Raw genomic sequence first — 20,171 nt, forward strand, 5'->3', positions numbered from 1 at the left:
ATATTTGGCACTTAAGGTTATGTCATGTTGCGAGAAGATAGGATTGCAAAGCTGAGAAAATGGGGATTCTATCCTCATTGGGCTCATAGCCTACTCCAACTTGTGAATCTTGCCTTCAGGGCAAAATGACTAGATCACCCTTTGTTGGACAAGGGCTAAGAGTTGAAAATATTTTGGAGCTAATACATAGTGATGTATGTGGTCCATTTAAAAAAATGGCTAGAGGGGGTTTTTAATATTTTATTACCTTTACTGATGATAAATCAAGATTTGGGTATTTGTATTTGATGAAATACAAACATGAATCCTTTGAAAAGTTTAAAGAATTTAAATCTGAAGTAGACAATCATACCGGAAAGTGTATTAAAGCTCTTCGATCAGATCGTGGAGGTGAATATTTGAGTCTTGAATTTGATGAATACTTGAGAGAGCATGGCATTGTTTCTCGGTGACTCCTCCAGAACGCCATACGGTGAATGGTGTATCTGAAGGAGAAATCATACCCAATAGGATATGGTACGTAGTATGATGAGCTATACTGATATTCCAATCTTCTTTTGGGGATTTGCATTAGAATCAGCTTTGTATATTCTGAATAGGATTCCATCAAAATCAGTTTCTTCCACACCTTATGAGATATGGCATGGAAGTAAACCAAGTCTTAAGCATGTTAAGATTTGGGGTTGTCCAGCTTATATCAAAAAGCTGAACACTGATAAATTGGAGACTAGATCAGAAAAAGGTTGATTTGTTGGATATCCAAAAGATAGTTTTGGATATTATTTTTATTTGCCTACTTCACAAAAGGTTGTGATAAGTAGAGATGCCACATTTCTTGAACAACAGTTTGTTCAAGAAGGAGGCAAAGGTAGGCAAATAGAGTTGGAATTGGAGAATTCTGACCAACCAACAGATCAAATGGATATAGATCCATCTAGTCAACTTATACCCGTTGATGAAACATCTACAGCTGTTCCTCGTAGAACAACCAGGGTATCTCACCCACCAGTGAGATATGGTTTTCTTCATGAAGAAGAACAAGAGTTGTCTACTCATGAAGAAGTAGATCATGGAGATGATCCACTTACCTATGAAGAAGCTATATCAGATATAGACTCTTCAAAATGGATTGATGCTATGAAATCCGAGATTAATTCCATGTATAAGAATCAAGTTTGGGATCTTGTTGACCCACCTGAAGGTATTGTACCTATAGGGAACAAATGGGTTTTCAAGAAAAAAATTGATTCTGATGGAAAGGTAGAGACCTATAAGGCAAGGCTAGTAGCGAATGGGTTTCGCCAAAGGCAAGGAATCGACTATGAGGAGACTTTCTACTTTGTTGCCATGCTTAAATCAATTAGGATTTTATTAGCAATAGTGCATACTATGATTATGAGATTTGGCGGATGGATGTCAAAGCCTTTCTCAATGGATACATTGAAGAAAACATTTTCATGGAACAACCTAGGGGATTTGAATCCCAAGATTGTTCCAAGGTATGCAAGCTAAAGCGATCCATTTATGGGTTGAAACAAGCTTCGAGGAGTTGGAACATCCGTTTTGATGAAGCCATTAAATCCTTTGGTTTTATAAAAAATGAGAATGAGCCATGTGTATATAAGAAGGTTAGTGACAGTGCTATCACTTTCCTTGTCTTATATGTGGATGACATACTGTTGATGGGTAATGACACAGGTATGTTGACGACTATAAAGGTATGGTTGTCAAATACATTCTCCATGAAAGACTTAGGGGAGGCAACCTATATTCTTGGGATTCGCATCTATAGAGATAGAGCGAAAAGAATAATTGGTTTATCCCAAAGTCTATACTTGGAAAAGATGTTAAAGAGGTTTAACATGCTTGATTCCAAGAGATGATTGTTACCAGTGAGACATAGTATCCACCTTTCTAAAGACTCCAAAAACACCTGAAGAAAGAGATAAGATGGCCAGGATTCCATATGCTTCGGCTATTGGAAGTTTAATGTATGCAATGTTGTGTACTAGGCCGGATATCGCATATGCTGTTAGTTTGACTAGCAGGTATCAATCCAATCCAGGTTTGGAACACTGGATAGCTGTCAAGAATATCCTTAAGTACTTGAGAAGAACTAAAGATTTATTCTTGATTTATGGAGGTGGAGACTTACAATTGGATGGTTATACTGATTTTGATTTCCAATCAGATATCGATGATAGAAAGTCTACCTCTGGATATGTGTTCATTTGTAATGGAGGTGCAGTCAGTTGGAAGAGTTCCAAACAGCGCACGACTGCAGATTCCACTACAGAGGCTGAGTATATTGCTGCATCGAATCTTTGCAAAGGAAGTATTTGGATAAAGAAGTTCGTGACAGAACTTACAGTAGTTCCTTCCATTGAGTCAGCAGTTCCACTACACTGTGACAATAACGGAGCAGTCATACAGGCTAAGGAACCAAGGTCTCACTAGAAATCCAAACACATAGAAAGGCGCTACCACATTATTAGAGAAATAGTTGGGCGAGGCGATGTAGCCATGCAGAAAATAGCATCAGCTGAAAATCCAGCTGATCCATTCACTAAGCCTACGTCACAGACTCAGTTAGACCGACATCTTGAGAAGATAGGTCTAAGATATTGTAATGAATGGCTCTAGTGCTAGTGGGAGATTGTTAGTAGTATGCCCTAGAGCATATCATTTAGTATGTATCTTGTACATATTTTTATTAATAAAAGGCATTTTCACTTTTCCGTTTACATAATATATTTATGTGTAATAGAAAAGGTCCATTGATATTTTGTTATAAATATTATTCTTAAGTTGTTAAGAATATGAGTGACAATATTTCTAGCACAAAGTATCATAAATAGGTTCACAATCGAGGATACTTCATAATAAGGACATGACTTATCTAGAAAGATTGTATTCATGTTTATTCCCAAGTTATTTATATGAGATATAAATAAGATGGAATGGTGAGTCTCATGCCATATAACAAACATAATAGGCACTTATAAATGATAAGTAAATTTGAACGGTGACACTTATGACAAGCATATGGAGTTTACTCTTGTCAATGTTTTGTCATAAATCATATCGATGCATATAATCTTTAGACTGAGATAGCACAGTTATCTTGTATAGTTTGAGTTTGATACTGCTTTCATACTTGTACTATGTATGGGTATATGGGCATGTGTTGGCTCCTACTAGTTATATATGGAGGTAGGTGTTGATCAAGATGGAATCTGTTTCTCTAAGTAAATAGAGATAAAATCCTATCTTCATTTAATTGTTCTTGATGTTTTAAGTTTCTGACCAGGACAGATAGATTTATTCAGAAAAGAGTTTCTGATGAGAAAATCTTTTTAATCAAGAACTGGAATTAAAAGAGAACATAATATTCATAGCAAATGGAGTTTGACATAAACCATGACTCCAGCTTGAGTTGGAATTTTGTAACAGAGAGATTCTAGTGCATGGTAACATATGATTATAGGTTCATTTAAGGTAAACCTTATTACTAATTGGGTGGCCATGACATGCTATGCTAGGTGTTAACCATGGTCTATGAGGTGCATAAAATGATTTAGAGAAATCATTTATGGTAAGAAAGAGTTCTGATGATATTAAGAGTTGATATCATGTCTCATTGCCAATTAGTGATGAGCCTAGTAAGTCACACACATACACAAGTTATCACCTATTTAAATATGATTTAATTAATTAATTAAAGAGTTTAATTGATTAATTAAATAGGTTTGGTTTGCAATTAAATTGCAAAGTCCCTAGCATGACTTGAAACCAAATCTAGATTATTGGATGTGTAGTATAAATTAAATTTATATTTAAAGTGTTTAAATATGAATTTAATTAATGAGAAATTAATTAATAGAGATTAATTAATTAATTTATATTTGATATAAATTAATTAGAAGAAGAAAAATAATTATTTTGGGTTAAAAACTCAAAATTAAGACACAGGCACATTTTGGTCATTTCACAGTGTGACACGTGGCACCATGAGATGGTGACACATGGGATTACACATAAGCTTGCCAAATATTTTTTTAATCATGTAAGATGTTTAAAATCAAGATTAAATATAAGTTTGACACTTGGCACAATGTGATTGGGTCACTTAAACCTAAAGCTAATCAAAGGGTGACATGTGGTAAGGGTTTAATGTGTTAACCTAGCCATTTAAGTGTGGTTATGAAAAGAAAAATAACCAGCAGCCACTCCTCTCCTTTGTCACGCCATTTTGAGGCTTTTCATCTATTCTTCTTCATCTCTCATCAATTCAAAGAGATTAGCCATCAATCTCTTAAATTAAGAACACTAGAAATTTTTTCTAGTGTCCTATTTACATCTCTAATCTCTTAAAATGCAGAACTTGAATTTCAAATTAATAGAAAAAGCTTTAGAAGCTGTTCAAGGGCTGCCATAGGTGTTCTTGGTGTGGACAAGCTTGAGGGACAACATCTGGTGTCCTGAAGACGAATCTCAAAGGCGCAGACACGCTGCAGTGCATCAAGAGGTTAGTGTAATCGTTCTTGATTTAATCTAGGGTTCTAAAATTAATCTGATTAATTTTAAAATCTTAAATGGCAAATACAGATCCAAAAACATATTAAAAGAGTTTTAATATGTTGTTTATCATTGAAATCAAATAGATAAAAATAAATCTTGCATGATGCATGTGACCCTAGGTGAAAATTTTTGAATTCAATGGTATAAACTTGTGTTTTTCACGCTTCCGTTCCTTCAGGCATAAAGCTAAAAATCATATCATGCACTATGGCCCACGTGCAGGCATAAAGCCTGTAGAACAACCATATCAGACATATGTTATTTACCAATGATCGCTCATATGGGCAGTACTGCTATCTGTAGTCCCTAATTGGTATACCAATTGATTTAAGCTATATACATAAGTCTAGGTATACTTTGGGCAAATTAGTATTGTTAAGTACTTATGGACTTATTATTTCATGTTATGCACTATTAGTGCTATATAGCAATTTCATGTCATTTATAATGGAAAAATAGGTTCTAATCTCACTTTCATATAACTTATGTATTTGGCAAACCACTTAGGTAATTTACATATCATGTATCAAATAATTTTTCGAACCTTTCTTTAGGTCCGGATTCTGTCCCCTATCATTACCTAGCAATTTGGCTAAGATGTAAGGTCTGTTTGACTACACTTCCTTCATGAAAGTTGTTCCTCTATGTCTTATCTTTTTTTCCTTTCTGAATCATAAGTTATGGTCAATTTTCCAGGACTGGTTCATTGACCCTTTATTGTTCCAGAACCAGGCAAATTCTAGAGTTAAAATTTGTCTAGTCATTTGGGCATGTTACAGTCTTTTTTAGGCCTAATGTCCTTCATATGAGTTGTTACACTTTGTCTTAGGGTCACTCAAGTTCAAAAATCACAATTTTTTAGGTTATGTAGGGTGAGTTATAGCCAATTAACTGACCTGGACTCCTGAACCCTGTGCATTCAGGATTTCAAGTTCAGGTAAGTGTATTTGATTCTCATTTTAGGGTCCTTACACTCAAAATTTGAGGAAGGTTCCTAAATCAAAGTTGGAGTCCTATTTCTTAAGTTTCCAGAACAGTTTGGCTCATTCCAATTGGAGTTTCCTAATGGGAGATATGATATAAATACTATTCTAGAGTCAAGTGGTTATTTAGTTAAATTTTAGGATTTGGATTACTGATTTGTCCTAGAAATTTGTCCAAGTTCCATTAGATTCTGGGTTTTGGTCAAAACACCAAAGTTGTAGTTCTAGGTCTTATAGAGATTTTGGCTTTGGATTCACTACATTTTTAGTTTTGTGGGCTGAGTTATGACATTTTTGCCAAAACTAGTCGGATAGGTCAATTTTGGTTCTGGTTAGAATTGTTGACCTAAATTTTTCTAGCAAATTGGTTAGGTTAGAGTTAGAACTAGGCTCTGTGCTCTTCATGAAAAATGTGCTCCTATGTCTAACCTTTCCAATAGTTCAAGAATTAGGTCATTACCTTTCCAGAGTGAGTTATGCCCATTTGAACATTTATTGTTCATATAGTCATTTTTCCAGGTCTAGTAACTAGTTACCCGGATTCAAGCCAATTTTAAGTCATGTTAAGTTCAGTTTCTGAGCAGGGTCTCCTCATAAAAAATGTGGCTTTATGTCCTAGATTTCATCTCCAATTGGCCTCACACCAATTGGAGCAATGTGGCTCCACTTATAGCCACATAAGCACACTGGACTCAAGGTCCAGAATTCCCTATATAGAAATTCAACACTTCCAATCTTAATTCCACCCAACTACCAAACTTCAATCGCATTCATTACACTTCAAATAGTCAATAAATGATCTTAACAATGTCAATTTCAAGCCATAATACAAAATCCCCAATTTAGGTCAAAACCCTAACTTCCAAATTCTCAACTCATGCAAACTCATAACATGCAACTTCTAATACATGTATACTCATCAATCACTATTATTAAACAAATTAATTCAACCAAAATCATCAAATTCCCATATTTTCCATGGCTGCTGAAATTTAAGGTCTCCAATTACTTATTATATTCTTTCAATTTCATACAATTTCTACCCCTTTTAACATGCTTATCATGATTAAAGAAGAGAGGTAAGGAAAATCTTGTATTAACCTCACTTGTGACCACACTTGACTTGCTAAACTTTAAGTTTCCCTTCAATTCTTGGCTGCCTATAGCTTCCTCAAGGTGTAGGATCAATTTTTAGTGAAGCGACTTAGGAGTTTTGGGGTGGAACAACATGGGAAATCAAGCTTTAAAGCTTGAAAATGGTGAAGGCTCTTTATCTATGGTGGTTTGGCCAAATGAATCAAGGGAAGAAAATGATCTCTTTTTAATTAATGTAATTTGTCTTATGTATTTATATTTATCCTAAAGTAATTACATTAAATTTTTAATGATGTCATTTTATCATCATGCTTAGTCATGCTTGTGTCATCATGTGGTAATGCTTATGTCATAATTCAATTTTATTTCTTTTTTCTTTCTTTTCTCTTTTCCATTACACAATTTATGATTTTAATTTATTTTAAATGTTTTATCCTCACTCTTTTTTATTGACATTTAGGTCAAGATTCAACAATGAGGGTAAAATGATCAAAATGCCCTTTGTTATGTTCAACGAATTTTAATTGTCTTTACCAATTAGCATAAATTTTCTTATATCTCCTTGACATTTTTATTGTCATTTAAACCTCATAAATCCTTCAATTAAATCCAAAATATTTATCTTACAGGGTTCCCCACTAGTCTGAGGGTTGGCAACTGTCTTCACAGTAGCTTTCCGTTAGGGTTACCCATCGCAGGGACCTCAGCTCCTTTAACCTATTGGCATTTCATTTCTTTTATTTTTTTCTTAATTTTTCTTGATCTTTATTCAATCAATTTATGTCTCCTCACTCTAGTTTGAGTGTAGTTCTAGATATTCTGGCTGTCCGAACAGACGTTAGTTATCAAAACAGTAGAATATACGGACGGCCTAAAGTGAGAGCGTTACATAAAATATATTACAATTTATTTTTTTAAATAGTAATTTTATTAATAAAATTTAACACAATTTTTTAAATTTTAGGATATGTCAAATTTTATATATCGAATACCTATTAATCAGTAGCAGAGGGGAAGGGGCTAGGGATGGCCTTGGCCCCCCAAACTTCATGATTTTTTTTTTCCGGTATATATATGTAATATTTAATGAAGAAGGTAGATAAGAGAGACTAGAGATAGTTTTGGCACCTCAATTATTTTCAAAAATTTTTAATAGATATATTAAAATTTAATTTTTTTAATTAATTAATTTCTCAAAATTTTTTTATTAGTCTATATATATATATATATATAATCGATTATAATAAATTTTATTTTTCATCAATTGCTCCCTTTAAATTTTCGATTGAACTCTAATAATTTATAATTTGTACATTATAATTTAAATTGAAATATTAGAATTATTTGATTGTCAGTAAATAAATATGAAAGTTCAATAATTAATCGAAATTTTATATTTACAAATTAAAATTTGATTAGTGGTTGTTATTAAAAATTAAATTTAAGCTAATTTAATAATTTTCTATCACATAATCTAAACTCAGATTGGGTTTTTTTATTTTATTTTTTTTATTTTTGCTCTCTCCTCATTCTATGGGTACAATATAATTTTTTTTTTACTTCATCTTCCCTCTCATTTAACTTTCTATTATTTATTACATTCAAATTAAAAAATTATTTTATTTATATCTGTATAAGTAAATTAAATTAGTAGTGTCAATTTTTATGCATATTTTACATAGATTAATTTAAATATACATTTATTTTTAACTAATATATTTATTTTATTGTTTTATTAATATCTAATTTCTATTTAATTTTAATGATTATTATGTTTTTGAATTTTATACTATTATGCCATATAGTTAATTATATGATTTGGTATAACATAAATTATATATATATTATCGATGTATTGTATTTAGGCCCCCCAAAGAAAATTTCTTGACTCCTTCCCTGCCATAACTCAAATCCGTTTATATAAATAATTAATTAAATATAAAATATATATTTTGAATAATAACATTTATAACTTTTTATATATAATATTTTAAATAAAAAAATTTAAATATTTTATAGCATTATTAAATTTTTAAAATATAAATTATTAATAAAAATTATTTTATTATTAAAATATATAAAATTAAATAGATTCAATATTAATAATCAGATTTTGAACGAAATTAATGGGTCTAAATTTTGGCAGAGTATTCGCAAATACTCTTCCCTAAATTCATAAAATATTAAAGAAACCAACATGGAGAGTAAAATATAATCCTGAAATTACTGGTCAATCAAATACCACTTTATAATTATTTTAAAAATAAAAAAAACTTTATAATTCAAAGTATTTGAGGTTTTTCAATTAAAAAAAATTAGGTGGCTCAATTATTATTTTTTATTTTCCTTTTTAATATTTATTTCCCTTTTTTTTTTCATTTAGCGTGAGTATACCCAATTTTTAGGAGTTCTGAAGGATTTAGTGACATATTTATGCTAAATTTTTCTTAGATTAATTTAAAATAAAATAAATTATCTCTTCTATAAGAAAAAAAAAACTTTAAAATAACTAAAAAATTAGATATATAAAAATAAAAATAAAAACTTAGATCTTAAAAAGACCATAAAATAAATCATCTAAAATGATAACCAATCATGTCACTGTTGACAATGTTATAAGTAGCTTATATGTTATACAATATGGAGAGAAAGAATTCCTATATTGTTAAAATATAAGAAAGTAAAGGAATGACAAGAGGGAAATATGTATATAATTATATATATATATATATATATATATATATTATTCTATTATGACACTTGGCATGTATATGTATAAAATAAAATAATTATCTTATTGTAATTTTCATAAATAAATTACGAACATATGTGTTTATTAACAAATAGATATGTCTGTTGATAAACAGACATGTCTATTCTATATAAACGGTCACAATTATTTGTATAGGTGTCTGTTAATAAACAGACATGTTATACAAATAGTCATAACTATTTGTATAGGTATATGTTAATAAATAAATATATATTTTACACAAACAGTTGTATCTATTGGAGATAGACAGATGTGTCTATCTAGTAAATGTGTCATGACTTTTCATTCTTTATAAAAATAGATGAGTTTTTCAATCCAAATATATATATACTACTTCTACTTCTTCTTCTTTTCTTTTAGTCTCTCTAAATTCGGTTCATATAAAGAGTTCTTAAGGGAAATATTCAGGAGTTGCTATCTGCAGATTTCAGGTTTTGTTGTATCCTGGAGATATATTGCCATAACCTTACAGCAATCTAGTGGGGGCAATTAATATCTTAAAAATAGTGATTCATCACGCCTCAAAGCCTATTCTACATCCACTGCCTAAACAATTTTAAGGTATTAATCGCAATAGAGTCTAAGGCTGTTTCCATGATGAATCAAGAGTTCGTAAAACTTGATCATTTTAAGGAACAAATTATGTTCACTGAGAAGGTAAAAGCAGATCAGGAAAAGAAGATGAATTGCCATGCAGAGGTCATATTCTCAATAACTCATCAGATAGGCTATACGATTTGTTTACCTCTGTCAAGTCTCTAAAGGAAATCTGGAATTCATTAGAATTCGAATATAATACAGAAAAAAAAGGTATGGATAAATTTCTCATTATGAAATATTTTGAATTCTAAATACTTGATAATATGCCTATTATGGATAAGTCCATGAGTTGCATATCTTTGTTTCAAAGTTTAAGGATTTGAAAGTGGTAGTTCCTAAATCATTGCAATTAGGAGGAATAATAACACATCATACTTCTAGTTTGAATTATTATAGGTAGAAATTACTCCACATACGACTTTTCTCTTAAACAGATTTAGAAATACTTACACATTAAAAAGTTTTTTATGTGATAATGTTTTATGTTGATGACATACTTATAATTAGAAGAAATATAAGGTTATATTATGATGCTAATGCTCATGGTGAATATGTTAAAGAATGTTATAAGATTTATGTGCATAAGTCGAAAAACACTTTTATATACATAAATCCTAATTCATATTAATTGTGTCTATCACTAACTAGGTAGGGATATTGCTAAAAATATTAGTGATAATAAAATTTGTCTCATTTTGAAAGAGTTATCTATGTTCATTAAAAGGCATTAAAATGAACTATTTATTACCGATAGTTATATTTGTTTTAAAAGGTGTAAATGAATAAATAAAATTATTCAAAGAGATACAAAGTGAATAGTTGTATATGTTCTAAGAGATATAAGTGAATGATTGTATATGTTCTAAGAGGTATAAGTGAACAAATGTAATTTTTCTAAGAGATACAAAGTGAACGGTTGTATCTATTGTAAAAGGTATATGTGAACAAATATAATTATTCTAAGAGATACAAAGTGAATGGTTGTATCTGTTCTAAGAAGTATAAGTAAACGGTTGTATATGTTCTAAGAGGCATAAGTGAACAGATAAAATTGTTCTAAGAGATACAAAGTGAACAGTTGTAGCTGTTGTAAAAGGTATAAGTGAACAGATGTAATTGTTCTAAGAGATACAAAGTGAACGATTATATTTATTCTAAAAGGTGTAAGTGAACAAATGTAATTATTTTAATAGATATAAAGTGAACTGTTATATATGTTCGAAGAGATGCAAATACTTTATAAATAGCAGTTTGGAACAAAAATCTATTTTCTTTTTTTGTCTTTTCTCTTCATTTTTACCTACAATCAACATTATTATTTTTTAATTTATTCTTGAGAGAATTTTAAAATTACTGTCTAGATTTATATTTTGGTTATTATCCTTGAGGGATCTACCTAAAACTACTTAGCTGTAACATAGTGGGGGTTTTACTCTTTGTCAATTTCATTATATTGAGGGAAACAAATACTCCATATGATATTTATTACAAATTGACTGGAAATTTTGGTAGAATAATTACTCAAATTGAGTGTACTAGTGCTATTGGTAGCTTAATATATGCTATGCATTGCACTACTCCTGATATTATTTTTATAATATGTAAATTATTAAGATATACTAATAATCCTGGTGTGGAACATTGGAAAGAAATTTCAAGGGTTTTTGAATATTTAAAAGAAAAGAATTATAAACTATAGATTATTCTGCGATAAATTTTCAATTTTGTTAAAACCATATAAAGAGTTGTGTCCCTTGGTCAAAAGATATAACCAAATTAAAAGATGCTATTCTTCTTAATAGTTATATGCATGAAGAGATGAATTTATTGGCCAAAAGGTTAGTACTTTATGAGTAGTAAAAATAAGAGCCTTACAAGTCATTTGTAAGAAGTGATAAAAGAACAAATGAGTATGCATTTGTGTGTGTGTTCAAGTTTAGCTTGGTTCTTTATTTTTGGATGCTCTCATTTTAAATAAGTTATAGAGCAATTTATTTTTACAAATAAGATACATATCTATACTGTGAATTATTTATGTAGTTCATGTTATAAACATGTGAATATATGGTTAACTAGTGAAATAAATATGGTGGAGATCCTAGGGTTATACAAATGCCAATTGGATAAGTAGTACTAAGGATAATAAGTTAACCTTTGGTTGGGTGTCCACTTTAGGTGGAGGTTTTTTGGGTATCAAAGAAATAAACTTGTATAACTCATTCTACAGTGGAATCCGAATTTATAACTTTGGCGAATGTTGATAAAGAAGCAGAATGACTGAGAAACTTGTTATTGGACATTAAGTTGTGGCCACAACCTGTGCCATCTGTTTCTTTTTATTGTGATAGTCAAATCATAATAGCTAAAGCTTATAGTAAAATATACAATTGAAAGTATATAAATATAAGCTTAAGACCTGGAAATGTAAGACAATTAGTTTCTAATGATGTTATTACCGTGTTTATATTAAATCCTATAATAATCTAGCAAATCCTTTAATAAAAGGGCTCTCGAGAGTTATGATCATAAGTACATGTGATGATTAGGGTTTAGAATATTCCATTAAATTTACTACTGATGGGAACCTTACTTTATAGTATTATTACTAAATAAAGTTTAAAGGGTAACAACAAGTCATTAGTAAATGTTGTAATTAAGTACTTAGCGTACTAAGTTAATAGAATGAGGATGAGTATTTATACTCTTAATGAAATTTAATATTAATACAAAAGAAACTTTACCTATATGAACATAGGAAGTGGTCCTGCTTCAACAAAAGTGAGAATAACTTTTGTAAATGTTCATGAAAATAGGAGGTAGTACAAAGTCACATTCGTGCTAAAATTTTGGTGAACTTTTTAAGTCGAACTAATTGATTCGTGTGTGTAGTATTTCCGGTTCTATTTAATAGGAATCTAGTTTTAAGCTAAGGCCACCATGATTTTTTTAGAACTTTGAAGTACTTACACTAAGGAAAAGTTTAAATCGAAAGATACTTTTCATTATGCATGAAACAATGGGATCTAACAATACAAGCTAAGTGGGGGATTATATTATTTGCTTGTATGTTAGATAGTATAGAGAAACAAAATTCCTATATTATTAAAATTTAAGAAAGTGAAGGAATGACAAGAGTGAAATATGTATAGAATTATATATATATATAATTCAATATATATTATTCTATTATGACACTTGGCACGTATATGTGTGAAATAAAATAATTATCTTATTGTAATTTTTATAAATAAATTATGAACATATGTGTTTATTAACAAATAGATATGTCTGTTAATAAACAGACATGTATATTCTATATAAACAGTCACAACTGTTTGTATAGGTGTCTGTTAATAAACACACATGTCTATTCTATATAAACAGTCACAACTGTTTGTATAGGTGTCTGTTAATAAACAGACATATTTATTCTATACAAATAGTCACAACTATTTGTATAGGTATCTGTTAATAAATAAACATATTTTTTATACAAACAGTTGTATCTATTGAAGATAGACAGATGTGTCTATCTAGTAAATATGCCAAAACTTTTCATTCTTTATAAATATGGATAAGTTTTTCAATCCAGATATTTATATACTACTTCTACTTCTTCTTTTTTTCTTCTAGTCTCTTTAAATTCGGTTCGTATAAAGAGTTCTTAAAGGAAATCTTCAGGAGTTGCTGTCTGCAGATTTCAGGCTTTGTTGTATCCTGGAGGTATATTGCCATAATCTTGCAGTAATCTAGTTGGAGCAATTAATACCTTAAAGAAAGTGATTCATCATGCCTCAAAGCCTATTCTACACCCACTGCCTCAACAGATAAAAGTTTATAGATAGAAATTAATTTAATTTCATTTTTTAAAAAGAAAAGGGGAAAATTTAACCCTAAAGGCTTATGCTTATATCAATTTTCATTTTTTTTTAAATAACTATTTCCATGCTTATACTTTTATTGTGTTATATAATTTATTTAAAAAAAAAGTAAGCAACAGTATTTTCAAATTCTAAGTTTTATTTAATACAGCTTACCACTCCTATCATATATAAATTTCATTTAAAATTATAAAAAAAAAATGATCAGATCAAAATTTAAGGTTTTATATATGTTGATGCTATCTTAATTAAAGCCATAAAAATTAAAATGTCGACACAAATTATCAGTATTTTTGGTCATTTAAATGGGTTATCAAAATATTATCACATTTACTTATTTCATTATTTAAAATTTAATTTTTTTAATGAAATTATTAAATATTTCATCAATATTTTATTTTAATTTTAAATTTCTTTAAGTTTCCTTTTTATTTTTTTAAATTTTCAATATTTATTCTTTGTAAAAATTCATGCATAATATATTTTAAAATTATTTAAAATTTAAAATTATATTTTAAAAATTGTAGATAAATTAAGCAATATATAAAATAAATATGTTTTCTCGTGATACGAAAAAATAATTTATTTGTACCACATAGGATTATAATGTATTCAACACTTATGTTTTTTTTAATATAATTATGACTAATAATCATAAGTAATTATTATATCATGAAAATTTTTATAAATTTCTTTATTATTACTTACATTTTTAAATAAAAAATTAATATAGGAGATAAATATAATTAATTAATTTAATATATATAATTAATTATCTATTTAAAATAAAAATATTATTTTATTTATTTTACTATTTTAATTACATTTATTTGATAAAAATATATAAATCCTAAGTGGTACCTAATTAACTTAGCGTTTCTATTCAATGCTATTAATGCATGTTTACATATATTCCATATGCCTAAAACTTTATACAGTATATATATATATTTCATTTTTAATTATAATATTTAAATATTTATAAAATAACATTATTCTAAATTTGAGTGAGACTTTTATTTAGATTAGGATTGAGGGAACTAATAAAAGTATTGTGAGAAAGATTATTTTAACTTAAATCCATGGAAAGAGCGTGCATAATTAAAGAATAAAGGATTATTATCCATTGTAATTCAGAGAGAAGACATTCACAATATGCTGTGAAGTTAAAGTAATAAATATTTAATAATATCTAGAAATCAATGGGAGAAACAAAATAATGTCTTTAATAGAGTAACATGTGAAATCTCTTGAGTATAATGAGATTTATGAGCAATGAGTAAAACTTTGAATTTAATAATTTATTTTATAAGATTGTTGATAGTAGAAGATGATATACCTTCAGGAGGACATCAACCATGTAAATATCATTATTATGTTGTTTTATTTATTTATATTTTTTATGGGTTTAACGCTTCCACAATTGCAATGAGGTAAAATTAGTTTCATTAGCTTCAACATTACCTTGATGGATACTTCAAAGGATAAAACAAATATAATGAACAAAATAAATAAAAAATAGAAATATTTGCTTAAACTTGATATATATATATGTATATATATATATATATATATATATATATATATATATATGACCATTTACATGTTATATATTTATAGTTTAAATTATAATAAATTAAAACTCCATTTGTTTTATAAAAAATAACTTGAATATTTTTTATTATAATGTTAAATTAATAATATATATTTATATTATATATGTATAAATATTTTTATATTTTAATAAGATTATCAAAGTTTAAAAAATAATTTTTCTTTTAAAAAAAGAAAATCATTTTCCTTAAAAATTACATTATTTTATTTCGATTAAAAAATATTTTTTATTGACATTTTTCTGAATGCCTTAAATATTATAAAATGAAAAAAAATATTTTCTATAAAATAAACAGAAGCTAAGATTCATTTGTTCTATGAAAAAATTTTCCATACAAAATGTACTCTAAAAAATATGTTCTTAATTATAATATTAAATTAATAATATATATTTATTTTATTCATATTTTAATAAAATTATCAAAATAAAAAATGACTTTCCCTTTTAAAAAATAAAAATTATTTTCTTTAAAAAAGATATAATTTTTTATTTCATAAAGAAAATATTTTTTATTAATTAATTTTTTTAAATAATCTAAGTGATAAAAAATATGAAAAATACTTTTCAAAAAAATATTTCACATAAATCAATCGAAGCCTAAGTCTAAATAAAATTTTCCAACAAACAACAATGATGACATCAGATTATTCTCATTGGACTATTGTACAAACTTTGAAAACTTGATTACACTTGAACACGTGGCTGCTGAATCATCTGAATTTTTTTTTCTCCTCAAAGATATCAATACATTGAAAGCCTTAATAGGCCAAATAGACAGCACATAGCTCAACCGACAGAGAGAGTAAAACAAAAAGGAAGCGTCATGGACTACTTGACTAGCTAAGTTATGTGCCTCTCTATTCTCTGTCCTCCTAACATGGCAGAAATGAACGTAATTCAAATCAGAAATGAACATGGCTGAATCATCTGATTAAACAGCATGCATAAGCAAACAAGCATATATTCACATTGCAACAACATTTGATGACATCAGATGTCCCAAAAAGAATTTCTTTTCTTTCTTACAAAGCAAAATGATTTTGCATATTACTGCCAAATCACATGCAATCTTTAAACTAGAATCACATTCACATTTAAGAGTTAAAAATCTCCTCAAACTTGATAACAATTTCAAAAGCAGACATAATTGCACTCGAGCACACCCAGACAAAAGAAGCTTGGTCTTGCATGAGCCAGCTGAAATCTTTACTAATTTTAATACCTTACTTTGAAAATCTATTTGATACAATTAGAGGTGTACAAGGTAGCCTACCGATACATCTACCACCGACTACCATTGTCGGAAGTCTACTCATCGCACAATTCTAAGCTCTGAACTACCTTGAAGAGGCAACAGGAGCATCAATCAACTTAATCTTTAGTTCTATCTCCCCAGACTCAACTGCACAGAGCCTCAACCATACGCTCTGCACCACCTCACCATCAATACAACTAATCGAGCTTTCCCTGGCAAGACAGTTGTCTGAGTCTGGAACTACCTTTCTTAAAATAGTCTCACCAGAACAAACTTGCAGAATCTGCTTCAACCTAGCAGCAGAGGCAATTGGTTGAAGGCTGAGGTGAGCATGCCCCATCTTGTCATCTGCCTTGAAACGGTCTTTATCAAATACTTCCTGTCGAAACATCAATCTGATTATATGCCACAGAAATCTGCAGGACAATTTTGGCGTCTTCAAACTAATTCACTGATTATGCAATGACCAAGCAATTTCATGGAGAAAGTGTAGCTCTTGGAAGGACACTACCAAAATTTACTGCCTGGCAGCAGCTCACATTCCATTCGTTTGGCTCAAAAATCAGCCATTTGCATTGCAACTCTGCAATCTCAGACGTCCATTGTGATCGAGATCCCACTGTGGGGCACAACTCACTGGACAGCTGAGATTGCACAATCCCAACAAGCGCAACTATGTTTAGCAAAATTCTTTTGCTCAATCATAATCATAGCCCTCTATCTTAATAAGCCCATTAGAGTATCAAATTGTTATACATAGACATGTTTCAAATTAGCAGTATCAATATGGTAAATACAATATTACATACCAATATGGTATTTGCAGATCAATAATTCTTTGTCAAATGTACTGTTGAACCCATTCACAACTTGGAAAAGGTCCAATAATAATAATAATAATAATAATAATAATAATAATAATAATAATAATTTTTTTACCTACATTTTTCTTTTCTTTTTCCCTTTAACTGAACATAATAAACTTATTAGCAGTATAAATAAATGAAGATTCAAGAAAATCTCAACTCACCAAACTTAGAGCTCCAATAGGTTCTGTGAGGGAGAAGCTTAGCTCTTCATTCCAGACTGGATTAAGGCAACTATTTATAACTTTGGTCTTTGATGTCTGTTACAAGAGATACTAGTCACTTATATAATTCGATGAAGTAAAAGAACGGAACACCATCCTACTGAAAGATATGAAGAAGACCAACAGGAGAAAAGTAGTAGAGGCAAGAACTTGGACTCACACCAAAGCATGCTCATCCATAGATCTACCAGAAGAAACAAAATTTAAAAGGAAACAAAAGAGGGAGGGTGTGGGGTGGAAGGGTGGGGGGGGAAGGGGGCCCGGTTGGTGGGAGGGGGGAGTGGATTCACTCAACAACAATATGTCTCTATTTATGTGCTTAGTAGGAATTTAATATACACAAAAATGGAGAAGATCATAGAGCAACTGGGCTTAGAATCAAAGAAGATATATAAGATAGATCATTCATAAACTCATAGAGCTTTGAATAAAAAAGGATCATAAAGCTTCGAATCAAAAAGGATCATAGAGCTTCGAATCACCTGACTTCCTAGCTTGACCACCACATAAGGATCACTGCTCTTGAAATCCCGGATAACCAATTTTTTCCCTTGTACAACAGTCACCTTTAGCAATCCCAACTGCTCTCCCATAGTTCGCTAGTAAAAGAATGCAAAAATTTCAGGAAAGAAGACGAACACTGCGAAGAACAAAGCAAAAGGAAGGAAGAGAAATTCAATCTCATGAACTTTAGAGCACGAATGAAGAACCAAATTCAAGGAAGATACTTAAATTACTTACATTAAACACTCTTCACAACTACCCAGCTTCAACACAATCTATATTTAAGCAGAAGCCACAAAATCCATATAAAGGAATAAACTTTGAAAAGGATTCAAAGTAGAAACCCAGTTTCCCCGAGGATGAATAAAACCGTAAATATCCACAAGAAAGGGGAAATGAAAAAGATCTTATTGAGAAATTCAGAACAGCATATAAATTCAAAATGGGAAAAACAAATCAACAAAATTACCAGAAGAAAACAGATCACAGTGCAATAAATGCTAATTCTTAATAGATTCAACAGCAATACAACTAATAGAGTATATATATATATATAGAAAGAGAACCTTGTTGAGAACAGCAAGAGAGGCAGAGGTAGCTTAGATCAAAAAGAAAAAGGCAAGGTTCACAAGCAGCTGAAAATGAAAGCAAATAACACAGCATATGCTGTTTCTTTATTTTAACCAAGAAACTATAACATCACCATAAAGCAAAACCCTAAAGCAAAAACTGAAATTGAAGTAAATTCTATATTTGGAAAGCAATAAATAGACAAATTACATAACCTTCATGGGTTTGTTTCTGCTTTCTCACATACACACGCAAAACAAAAAAAAAAAAAAAGAAGAGAGAGAGAGAGAGAGAGAGAGAGAGGTTACTTTGACAGCAAACAAAGAAAAACAGTCAACAAGGCAATATGGCAAGAATGAAAATAATGTGAAAAGTGAATTCTAAGGGGACATGTGTCTTTAAGGATTTTTGCCTTAATATTTTGACTATGACCAGGTCTTCAAATTCTCCTTGTATTTTTCCTTTGACATTCTTGAGACTTGCTTGCGATTCACATTTTGATCTTTTAAAACGGCTGCTTTTCTGTTCAATTAAGTTGTTATCCACTCTCTAATTAATTTTTTTTCCCTCTCTCCCCTGCTCAATTTTGGAATGCCAGTACCCTTTCCTTTTATGTATCTATATACACTAATTTTTATTTTTATAATTTATATAATAAATATATTTATTAAATTAAGTGTAAAAATAAATATAATATAAAATTATAAAATTAAATGAGAGAAATGTACATTAATACGAGTAATTTTCTAATACCTTGATTATAATAATGAGTTGCCTTAATAGCTCAAACTCAGTTTCATAATATTTTTGTTAAAATAACATAATTACATGTATTTTAGGGTTTTTTTTTTTTTAAGTTTCTTGATTAATGGTGTGAAGAAAATTAGGATTTTCTTTTTTTTTTTTTAAGTTAATTTCCGAATGGTACTCTATCATTAAAATTTCTTTCTATTCTCTTCTGAATTAATTAATTATATTTAAAAAAAAAAACAGATACCTACATGTCCAATTAATGTTTATTTTCTGTAGAATTGACATATGCAATTATTAATACCCATGCAAATTAGTTGTGCATAATAAATTATAAATCTAAAATTAAATATAAAAAAGTACCAATAAATATTATAAAACTTCTTCATTAAAATATAAAAAAATTATTGAAAATTAACTTAAGTATACAATATTATGGATCAGGATGGAAGAATGTGTTAACTCTATAAAAAA

General features: G+C 29.2%; 1 protein-coding gene across 6 annotated transcripts; it reads right to left on the reverse strand.

Annotated features, from left to right (window-relative positions):
* Positions 1–16,110: 16,110 nt before the first annotated feature.
* LOC131178775 (protein C2-DOMAIN ABA-RELATED 11-like) lies at positions 16,111–19,484 on the reverse strand. Of its 6 annotated transcripts, XM_058144665.1 has the most exons (5): positions 19,163–19,183; positions 18,944–19,012; positions 18,356–18,472; positions 17,814–17,909; positions 16,111–17,162 (listed from the first exon to the last, which is right to left on the reverse strand). In XM_058144665.1, exons 3-5 carry the CDS (start codon positions 18,464–18,466, stop codon positions 16,866–16,868), a joined length of 504 nt encoding a protein of 167 aa, XP_058000648.1. In that variant the 5' UTR covers positions 18,467–18,472; positions 18,944–19,012; positions 19,163–19,183; the 3' UTR covers positions 16,111–16,865. The 6 variants fall into 6 exon arrangements, with proteins under 6 accessions (XP_058000648.1, XP_058000651.1, XP_058000649.1 ...); XM_058144668.1 differs by lacking the exons at positions 18,944–19,012; positions 19,163–19,183 and adding an exon at positions 19,360–19,484; XM_058144666.1 differs by lacking the exons at positions 18,944–19,012; positions 19,163–19,183 and adding an exon at positions 19,256–19,417.
* Positions 19,485–20,171: the final 687 nt, after the last annotated feature.

The sequence above is a fragment of the Hevea brasiliensis genome, chromosome 3 (genome assembly GCF_030052815.1).
Source record: "Hevea brasiliensis isolate MT/VB/25A 57/8 chromosome 3, ASM3005281v1, whole genome shotgun sequence".
NCBI lineage: Eukaryota > Viridiplantae > Streptophyta > Magnoliopsida > Malpighiales > Euphorbiaceae > Hevea > Hevea brasiliensis.

What these genes read in the sequence shown, in the direction of transcription:
- LOC131178775 (XM_058144663.1), bottom strand. An exon ending in TGGTCAAGCTAGGAAGTCAG is followed by an intron (nt 17,910 to 18,355) that starts GTGATTCGAAGC and finishes CTCTTGTAACAG; the next exon opens with ACATCAAAGACCAAAGTTAT. An exon ending in CTATTGGAGCTCTAAGTTTG is followed by an intron (nt 17,163 to 17,813) that starts GTGAGTTGAGAT and finishes ATGTTTCGACAG; the next exon opens with GAAGTATTTGATAAAGACCG.